At 40.1% G+C, this 11,037-nt stretch overlaps 1 protein-coding gene and 1 pseudogene across 1 annotated transcript; both read left to right on the plus strand.

The window, feature by feature from the left end:
* Positions 1–293: 293 nt before the first annotated feature.
* Positions 294–2,991, plus strand: LOC106547130 (uncharacterized). Its single transcript, XM_014064187.2, has 2 exons — positions 294–1,863; positions 2,868–2,991. Exon 1 carries the CDS (start codon positions 294–296, stop codon positions 1,155–1,157), a length of 864 nt encoding a protein of 287 aa, XP_013919662.2. The 3' UTR covers positions 1,158–1,863; positions 2,868–2,991.
* Positions 2,992–5,234: 2,243 nt separating this feature from the next.
* LOC148048302 (olfactory receptor 10K2-like) lies at positions 5,235–10,514 on the plus strand (annotated as a pseudogene).
* Positions 10,515–11,037: the final 523 nt, after the last annotated feature.

Below are 11,037 nucleotides of genomic sequence, written 5' to 3' on the forward strand. Positions count from 1 at the left end.
GTTGATTCCAAAGTTAGAATTCCGAATCTGGAGGACACCGGGTTGGGAATATTGTAGCTTTTTGAATCCATGCGCTGGTACATTGATCAAGTATCTATATTTGAAGATGTGCAGTGAGAGAAATGGGAATTCTCTGATTAAACAGCCAACTGTCCTCAAGTATGCTGAGAGATGCTGACCAATTGCCAGTAGAAGTGCATTCAGTTGGAAATCTTTCTTAACCTCTTAGCTGACATTATAGCAGGATGCTTTCTGTTCTGCAGAAGATCATGATATATATATATATTTTTCAGATGGACACTATGGAATGTGGAAAGAGGCAGCAAACAGAGGCATTTGACAATACCTTCTGGCCTGCCACTTCTCTCCCTGACTGGATGTCTGGCTTACCTGACCACCTTTCTCTTTCCAAAATCTCCATCCCTGGCACCCATGACTCCATGAGTGTGCTTGGAAGCCTACAGATCCGTTGTCAAACTTGGCCACTCGAGGCTCAGCTAGCAGCTGGCGTGCGTTTCTTGGATATTCGTTGTAAGCTGGAAAATGGCCGTTTCCTTATTTACCATGTCAACACTTTCCAGGAGGCAGAATTTTCTGATGTCCTGGCAGGAACCTTAAGCTTCCTCAACCAACACCCAGGGGAAACGGTACTTATGCGGGTTAAAGAAGAACTCCCATTTCTTCCCAATGTAGATTACGCTTCTCGCTTCCAACGTTATTTAGCTGAAGAAGGCCAGAATAGAATTTGGACAAAGGAGGCCATTCCCACTTTAAGGCAAGCTCGGGGGAAGATCATTATTTTGGAGGAACTTGAGAAAGAGGTGCTAGGTGTTCCATATGAAGAATTGAGTGTCAGTGATGTGTGGCATGTTTTCTGCCCTGAGTGCAAATGGGAGCAAGTGAAGGAGCATCTTGACTTGGCAACCACTGGTGACCCAAATGTCCTGCACCTTACCTTTTGTTCTGGTAATGGCCTCTTCACAAATCCTGAGAAATTAGCCAGAGACATCAACCCACGCTGTTATCAGTATCTCAAGTCTCAAGCTGGACCAGCTCTGTGTTGGGGTGTGGTAATCCTGGATTTTCCTGGGACAGGATTGATTCGAACTGTAGTGGAAAGTAACTTCGGAACACAGCATGACGATATAACTGTTTGACATTTGTGAGGAAACAGTGGAAGGGGAAGATTCTAGAATGATGTGCATACTATCTTCAGAAGCTTGGTAACAGTTATATTTCTTCCCAACAAACATTGAAAATCAAGCTTGTTTGGATGTGCCTTCTTTGTCCTGATCTGTAAACTCAATAATTATCCTGTTTCATCCTGAATTATGGATTTGGAAGAAGCCTCAAGAGTGACCTTGGCCACTGTTGGCATTGCAACATAACCACAGTAGCATCCCTAATAGATGGGTATCCATCAAAACTTGAAATAAAGGAGAGTCGATCATTTTCAACACATTCTATTCCATTTCCAAATAGTTCAGGTCATTAGGAAGGCCTTTTTTTCTTGCTAAAAAGTGTCTTGTAATTCTCTGAAACAAAACAATAATTACCAATAGTAGAACTTCAGCTATTACATTATTTAATTTTTAATAACGCCTTTTTCAAGTTATGCACACACAACTCTCAATATTTTCTAAAAGAATTTGATTTTCTAATCTCTCTCCAGTTTCAGTGTTTTTCCTTTCAGCCATTCCAACTGTCTGTCTATCTTTCTATCATAAGGAAAACACCAGACCAAAACATTTGTTGGATTATTCACTTGCTGTTCATTTCATTCCTTCTCCGCATAAGTTGGCTTGTCTCAAAACAGAATGTACTGGTAGACAACGCAGCTCACAAAATAGAGAAATTACATAGGTACGCTGACTACTCATACTGCTGCATTTTGGAACAGTGCATTTGTCTTCAGGGATGTCTCCAGATACAGTACATTGTAATAGTCCCATCAGAGGTGACTAAGATGTGAGTGATTATAACTAGTCACTCGCTTGGACAATAAATGTGCACAATTGATGTACAATTGATGTAAAGGATTTCTTGACCACAGCTGCTACCTGCTCTTTAAAAATGGCAGGAAGGAGTAATGACGCATATAATACAGCCGTTTTGATCTGTGGTTAAGGCAATTCCCCGTGACCCGTCAAAACCGCGGTCGACAAAACCGCGCTCGACGAAAGCGCGTACCTGACGTCATCAGCAGCGCGACGAAAAAAATAAAAAATAAAATAAAATTAAAATTAAAATAAAATTAAAGCAAGCCGATTCACATAAAGGTAAGGGTTAGGGTTAGGGTTAGGGTTACGTTAAGCGTTAGGGTTAGGTTTAGCGTTAGGTTAAGGGTCACAGTTAGGTTTAGCAGGTTAAGGGTTAGGTTTAGGGTTAGGTTAAGGGTTAGGTTTAGGGTTAGGTTTGGGGGGGTTAGGGTAAGGTTTTCGCTTTAATTTTAAATTTACCGCTCACAGCGCGATGTTTTTGTCGCGCTGTGATGACGTCACGTACGCGCTTTTGTCGAGCGCGCAATTGTCTACCGCGGTTTTGTGGTGGAACCCAATTCCCACTCTAGCCATGAAAGCCAACTGGATGATTTTGAGCCAGTCACTCTCTTAGCCCAACCCACCTCAGGATTGTTGTTGTGGGGAAAATAGGTGGGAGAAAGTGTGTTGGATATATTCGCTGCTTGTATTTGTAAACATAATAAAAAGGCAGGATATAAAAGAACAAATAGATTGATATAGTTCAACATTCTACTTCCTGGCCCTGGTTTTTGGCCTGAAGATGAGCGTTTTGTGCCAGGATCTAGATATTCTGTTCATATCCATAAAATTCTGATGAGATTTCAGTTTTGAACTATTTTGTTTCAGATACTACTGCAACCCATTCCTAGATTTTCTGATCAAGTGCCTTAGCTGAACTAAAATGGTTTTGGATAACTGACAGGAGAAAAAAAATGTTTGATTTGATTGTGGAGAAAAAGCAGAGTTTCTTCTTGAACATGATTGAATTTCCCATCAGTAAGAGGTATCAAGAAAGATCCTTGAATATCCTTGGAGAATAATTTTAAGATAACTTCATATTCTTGTTTTTTATATCTACCTTTACTTTTTAATTTACACATTTTTATATCTCCTAGCTTTTTATATTTTTTAGGCTCCTGATATATCCTTTGTGCTTTTTATTGACTATATCTTATTTTCTCTTTGCTGGTCTACGGCAGTGATAAAAAATTTAATTAAATAAGTAATTGAATAAGTGGAGTGCCCGAAAGCTGTTGAAAGAAAGAGAAGGGCTGTTGGTATAAGGAAAGAAAACAAAAAAAGCCATCATATATTTCAGCCAAAAAGCACTGAGCTATCAGGGCTCTATCAGATCTCCTTTATTCAAGTTTATAAAAATAGGTGTAGAATTGCCTTTCAATTTCTAATGCAATTTAGAGATAGTAACCATTTTCACTTTTAATGCTTTCTTTTCTGACTTCGTTGTTCAATGTATCTTGTAAAAAAGGCTTTAAAAGAAGTGTCCTTCTCAGAAAGACCAAAACCAAAAACTAGATGGCCTACATTTAACCCCCATTCTTTGAAGAGGAAAACATGGTTTAAAAACACATATCTTCACAATGCAATCAGTTAGGTTAACAGGGAGAAACTAGTCCAGGATCAGTTAATGAACATTCTTATTCTGGCTTCTTGGGATTTGAACATACTATGCAACACATTTCTTCCAACCTTTTAGAGAGTAATACTTTTTTCGGAGGCGGGGGGAGATAAACTCTCTCCCTTGCTCATTCTTATACAGCTACATGATGCAACCTTCTGGGATTTCTGGAAAATTAGAACTTGGAAATCATCACCATCTGAACCCTTAAATGGATGTCATGTATTTACAACTTTGCAGGAAATATCAGCCTGTTCTTCTATTTAGAGGCATAGTGATGCAGTTGTTGGAATGCAGAATTGCAGGCTGACTCTGCCCACAGCCAGGAGTTTGATCCTGACTGGCTCAAAGTTGACTCAGTCTTCTATCCTTCCAAGGTGGGTAAAATGAAAGCCCAGATTGTTGGGGAGCAGTATGCTGACTCTGTAAACCGCTTAGAGAGGGCTGGAAAGCACCATAGAATGGTATATAAATCTTAACATCTGTTGTTATTTATGAATGGACTGAGTTTAGAATAAGGAATACCTTCCTCTTATATTACCTCCAGACTAACAATTTCTACCGTAGGTAGTTTGGGCATTATAGCTGCTAAAGTTTGGTCAGTGGAATGATGAATTTTCTTGGAGGAAAAAATATGAGTAAAAATAATTTGGCTTCTGACCGTGACCCGACAAAACAGCGATCGTTAAAATAGCGCCGACAACAACGCAACGTCAAAAGCGCGCCCACAACTTCGCGTCAATATAAGCGCGCCGACCAAACCGCGATGAAGGAAAGGTTTATTTTGTTGCATCAAAAAGATAACTTTGCTAGCTTTGCTTTTTGTGTATGGAATCTTTAATTTCCTCTAATGTCTACTGTAATTGCTAAAATGCTAAAGTCTCAAATTTATGTATTGACTTTAATTTACAGAAAACCCCTCAGTTTTGTTGACTATGTCAAGCTGCGGTATATTGAAGCCTTTGAATGCTAGTATTGAAGAAGGCTCTTGAGAATACCATGGATAGTCAAGAAAATTAATAAATAGATCCTCGAACAAATTAACCAGATATTTCATTTCAGGAACAAATGACTATATTTTGGGCATAATCTATGAAGGCCATAGTACTGGGTAAAGTTAAAAAGTCAGCAGTATTATACAGGTTTATTATAGAGGTTTTTTCTTTCTTTTCTACTTTCCACAGCGCGCGATTGTGTCGGCGTTTTAATGTTTTAACGAGTGTTGCCTGCGTTTTGATTTTAAAGGCACAGCGTGATTGTGTTGATGTGCACATGTCGGTGCGCTACTGCCGCATAATGATTAGTGGTTAAGACGGCGCGGATTTGTCCCCCGCGGTTCTGTTGGCGTGGAAAAGTCTTTCGCGCATTTGTCGGTGAACCGCTTCTGACAAGCCAAAGGAAAAATAAATGACAGGATGTCACCTTTTATATTATTTCTAGGGTAGAGGAGAATATCTCTTTTTCTCCTGGAAAAGCTGAGATAGTGGCAGAGACTACTTATGCTTTCATTGTAAGGAATAGGGTTGCTAAAGTTTCTCTTACCGTACCTAATTGTAAATCAGTGTTTAGAGATAAAAATGGAGGAACTGGTGTTTATAGTGCAAACACATGAGCATTGTAGTGAAATTTTGCCATTGTACCACCTCAACAATCGTGAGAAGGGAATAACCATGGAGGATGTGATTGAGAGGCACTGTCTCATAATGTGCCAATCACAAGAGGAAGAAGTGAGATAGAGCATTAGGAATTCCCTCTCTAAGTCCTCTTTGTTATCTCTTACCCTGCTAACTCTTTATGAGATTCAGGCACAAGATCCTTTTCTTCCCAAGCCTTCTTTTTCCTCTTGAATTTTTTTCCTGATAAACGGTAAGTAACTAAGTGCCGAGTTTGCCTCATTTCTTTCCTGCAAACAAAATATCTTCCTGTTATATGTGACAAAATCCGATTCAATTATCTCTGTACAAGCTGGACCCCCACTCTCCAACAATAACATCTGTGACCACCCTGCTAACTTTTAGAGGGGGGAAAATGGAAAGGATTCCAATGCTGTACTAATGGCTTCTGCCATAAGGCAGTTAATGTAATGTTTGCCCATTTGCAATGACCAGTAATTAGCTCCAGTGTTCTTTGTGTATAGTAGAATGATTGCGGTATAGTGCAATGGTTAAGGACTTGGCTCATAGAGGTGATGGCTTATCTTTGGATTAATCACTGCTGCTTGCAGAGGTTGTTATTGCTGACATAGAATTAGGAAAGGCCTTCCATTAGCTGCTAGAGGAAAGATATACATGTAATAAATACATGAATTAACAAGAAAGAAGAATAGGCATATTTAATTGCAAAAGATCAGAAGAATATGCACAAGATTTTCAACTCAATCACACCATTTTCCTCAATATTCTCTGAAAGTCTTTTCTCAAACTGGCACCTTTTAAATGAGCTGGACTATAGCTTTCTTCTCCGGCCAGCATAAATTGTGATCATTGTGGAAGATGGCAATTAATATCAGATAGATTGTGAGGGTGCTAGGTTGGGAAGACCGACTGTAAAATAAAACTTAAAAAACTAAAACTACTAATAAAACTATAATGCGAGTATGTTCTGCAACAGAATATATTTTAGATCGCTATTCATCCATTAAGGAATATTTCCCTTACTCTCTGTGTAAGAAATTGGTGGTCTGGAAATACTAGGTACTATTTTAGATCCAGCAATTCATTCTCTCTCTCCCTCTCTCTCTCTCTCTCCCTCCCCCTCTGTGTGTGTGTGTGTGTGTGTGTGTGTGTGTGTGTGTGTGTGTGTGGACACAGCCATATTTGTGTGTGAATAGATTTCCAACTATAGAATAAATGCATATGTGTATTTACACAAATAACAGAATAACAAAGTTGGAAGGTACCCTGGAGGTCTTTCAGTCTAACTTCCTGCTCAGGCAGGAGATCCTATAGCATTCCAGGCAAATGGCTGTCCAGTCTCTTCTTAAAAACCTCCAGTGATGGAGCAGCCACAATTTTGGAAGGCACTAGGTTCCACTGGTTAATTGTCCTCATGGTTAGGAATTTTCTCCTTAGTTTTAGATTGTTTCCATCTATTGTTTCTTGTTTTGCCTTCTGGTGCTTTGGAAAATAGGTTGAACCCCACTTTTTTTGTTGCAGCTCTTCAAATTGGAACACTGCTATCATGTCACCCCAGTCCTTTTCACTAGACTAGATATACAATTCAAAAATTGTTCAAACCTACTCTGTGGGTGTGGCCTCCTTTGTGGGAGTGGCTTGCTGCCCATGTGACCGGATGGGAGTGGCTTGCCGCCCATGTGATGGATATGAAGATGCTGACGACACTTGTCAGAACCACCTTAAATTACCTCACACACAGCACTGGCATGCATAAGAATATGATGTAAACTTGTTTTTTAAAAGGCATCTTTGGTTTGCGTTAAAACAACTTCAACACACGCAATGTTCTGATTGCACCACAAACGCAGTAGTCATCCTTACCTTTCACAGAGGCACTGAGTTTTATAAATATGAGCATGATAGTGTAGAATAATCATATCCAAGGACCAGTGGTGGGTTTCAAAAATTTTTGGAACCTCTTCTGTAGGTGTGGCCTGCTTTCCGGGTCCACTGGTGGAACCTCTTCTAACCGGTTCGGTAGATTTGACGAACCGGTTCTACTGAATAGGTGCGAACTGGTAGGAACCCACCTCTGCTGTAAATTCTTCATACGTTTTAGCCTCCAGCCCCCTAATAATCTTTGTTGCTCTTTTCTGCCCTCTTTTTAGAGTCTCCACATCTTTTTCATGATATGGTGACCAAAACTGGATGCAGTATTCTAAGTGTGGTCTTACTCCCTCCAGTGGTGGGTTCCGGATCCCGTTCCAACCGGTACAGTTGAAACAGGCCTGGTGGCGTCCACATGGATGAGCGTAGTGCGTGCATGCGTCTTACTGCTTCTGCTAGCCTCCGCGACGCTCCAGCTGCTCAATAGAGTGTTGCGCAGGCGCAGAATGCGCCCTGCACGTGCGTGGAAGTGCTGAAGACTTAAAAGACTGGTAAAGAGCTCGGGCGGGTGGGCCGTCTGGAGCACCATACCCGAACGGTATCTGGTACTCCGGGCAGACTCAGGTATGCCTGTACTGGGGCGTACCGCCTGCAACCCACCACTGCCTCACTGCCTCCCTCCTTTTCAACATATTCATATTCAGTTCATATTTCCTGGACCTTCAATTTATAATCAATTTGCTAGCTTATTGTGGGCAAGCACATCAACGGCAACCAGGGCTCTAACATGGAATTGTGTTCACATAAGCTTAATTGTTCTTTGTGTGTGGAGGCTCTTAAGGCATTTGGGCGTAGTTCATTCCATCTCCTCCCCCACTTACTTCTCTAGCTGAGGCATTTCCGTTGTGTCTGCTGCAATTAACAGTCATCTAGAACTGGTCTGGGAGAAACAGAGCTTCAAAGAGAATCCCTCCCGCAGTTGAAGTGTCATTGGGGTCCAGAAGTGGCTCAGAAAGTTCCACAAAATGTGCTAAGCATCTTTTTGAAAGTCGAAACACCCCCCCCCCCCCCGCTTTTGAGGGATTTTTTTTGGAATTTTGGGAAAAAGGGTGTTTGAAAAGTGAAAAGTAATTGCATGTAATCCTTGACTTACAACATTTTATTTAGCGACCATTCAAATTCCCAACGGCACTGAAAAGAGTGGCTTATGACCATTTTTCACAGTTACTATCTTTGCAGCACCCCCATGATCATCTGATCAAAATTCAAATGCTTGGCAACTGGTTCATATTTATGACGGTTACAGTGTCAAAATGCAATTGCCTTTTGCAACTTTCTGACAAGCAGAGTCAATGGGGAAGCCAGATTCACTTAACAACCAGGTTACTTACTTATCAACTTCAGTGATTCACTTAACAACTGTGACAAATAAAGTCGAGAAATGGGGTAAAATTTACTTAACAAATGTCTCATTTAAAAACAGAAATTTTGGGCTCAATTGTGGTCATAAGTCAAGGGCTAACACCTGTACCCTAAATTCTTTTTTCTGAGAGATGCTGGAAGCATACCGTACATCAATCACTTAAGGCAATTGCCACATCCTTTAGAAATGTTTCCTGCATTATTCTCTAAAAGGCTCCTATAAACTCCTTATGAAAGAGATGTATCTGATTATATCTGTTAGCATTAAACGATATAGTGCCAATGGACTGAGTAAGCAAATCTCCCAAAATCTCAAAATGAGAAAACAAAAGAAGAAAAGGGGGAACTAAAAGAATATGTGGCAGTCAGTCACATTATCTATGTTAGGCCATAAATTTAAATTAGGATTGAGAAAACCTATTGAGAAAACACCTCTTAAATCATAGCATATCAGTGGTGGGATTCAGCCAGTTCGCACCAGTTCGGGAGAACCGGTTGTTAACTTTCTGAGCAGTTTGGTGAACTGGTTGGTGGAAGAAATCATTAGGGCAGAGAACCGGTTGTTAAATTATTTGAATCCCACCACTGCCCCACCCCCATCTATTCTCTGCCTCCTGAGTTCCAGCTGATCGGGAAGGAATGGGGATTTTGCAGTATCCTTACCCTGGAGTGGGGAGGGAGTAGAGATTTTACAGTATCCTTCCTCTGCCATGCCCACCAAGCTATGCCACGCCCACCAAACCACGCCCACAGAACCGGTAGTAAAAAAAATTGAATCCCACCATTGTAGCTTATGTATGTCTGCTTTAAACAAAAGTTCTCTGCACAGATACTACATCATTAATTTGAAAACACCAAGAAAAATAACTATTTAACATTGTCCCCAAAAATATTTCTGAATAATCAGTATAATTCCTTCATCCTTGACTTCTGCCTTTACTAATATCCAGCTTGTTGCTATTTTATGTTCATTGTCCTTCTTACATGGATTGATAGATGCAATGACAATAGTTATTAACTGCAGAATGAAGAGAGAACAAAAGCGTGGAGACTGGATTTATTTTCCTAGCATTCAACACTAATGGAACTTTGCAGATTGTGGGTTTTTTACTTTATTTTTTTCTCATGTTCCTCATCACACTGTCAGGACACATCACTGTTTTGATTGTATCTTTAATTGATCCTGCTTTTTACATACCCATGTATTTTTTCCTGTGAATCCTCCCTTTTATTGTGATCTGCTATACTCTGGTCGTCCCCCAAATGCTGATCAACTTCTTGGTCAAGAATAGAAGAATCCCTTTGTGTAACATGTGCTACACAAATAAATTGCTTTTGGGGATGTGGAAATGTGTGGCATTATGCAATCCATTGCGCTATACCTTTATCATGAGCAGAAAGGTCTGTGTGCAGTTTTTGGCAACAGCTTACGCCAGTGCATTCACAATCTCAATGGGACTCACTATGCTGATTTTTGGTCCTCCATTTTGTGGCTCACATAACATTAATCACTTCCTCTACGATATCTGACCAATGCTTGGTTTTGGTTTGTAGTCACACAAATACCAATGAAGTGGCTGGTTTTGTTGTCTGCCTGGAAAACGTGCTTATTCAATTCCTGTTTATCCTGGTTTCCTGCATTTTTAATGGCAATTCTATCTTCAAGATCAAGTATTATGAAGGCCGGAAAATGCCTTCTCTACCTGTGTTGCTCACCTGGTTGTGGTTATCCTCCACTATGGTTGTGTCATTTTCATCTACATCTGTCTGAAGGCCAATTACTGTCTAGGACATAGCAAAGTGATCTCTCTGATCTATACCAATCTCATACCTGTGTTGTACCTTATAATTTACAGTCTCTCAAACAAGGAAGCTGAGGGAACACTTAAGAGAATACGGGAAAGGAAATTGATTTTTATGGAAAGACAGTAATTATACAGCTAGTTTTTCCAAGAAGGAACCGAGGAAGCTGGTAGACAAGAAACAAATGGCTTTATATTTGTAATACTGGCCTTTTACAGTAGTTACTTGAACAAAAGAATTCTGAATAATTCCGATAGGATGATTTGACTCAAAAGAACTAATATGCCATATTTATTTATTCTTTGCAAATACACTACAAGTAATCCTCGAGTTATGACCATAATTGAGCCCAGAATTATGGTAATAAGTCCTTGCAGTCATTAAATGCGTCTCCATATGACGGGATCCAATTTTACAACATTTTTTGCCGTACTAATTAAACAAATCCCATGTTGGTTAAGTATATCCATTTTACCAAATAACTATTTGTAACCTGGAATTAAGGAGAAACTTCCTAACACTGGGGACAATTAACCAGCGGAACGGCTTGCCTTCAGAGGTTGTGGGTGCTTCATCACTTGAGGTTTTTAAAATGAGACTGAACAGCCACTTGTCTGAAATGGTATAGGATATCCTGCTTGAGCAGGGGTTT

Source organism: Thamnophis sirtalis, unplaced genomic scaffold (assembly GCF_051295495.1).
Source record: "Thamnophis sirtalis isolate CommonGarterSnake01/CBP01778 unplaced genomic scaffold, rThaSir2_p1.2 scaffold_3, whole genome shotgun sequence".
NCBI lineage: Eukaryota > Metazoa > Chordata > Lepidosauria > Squamata > Natricidae > Thamnophis > Thamnophis sirtalis.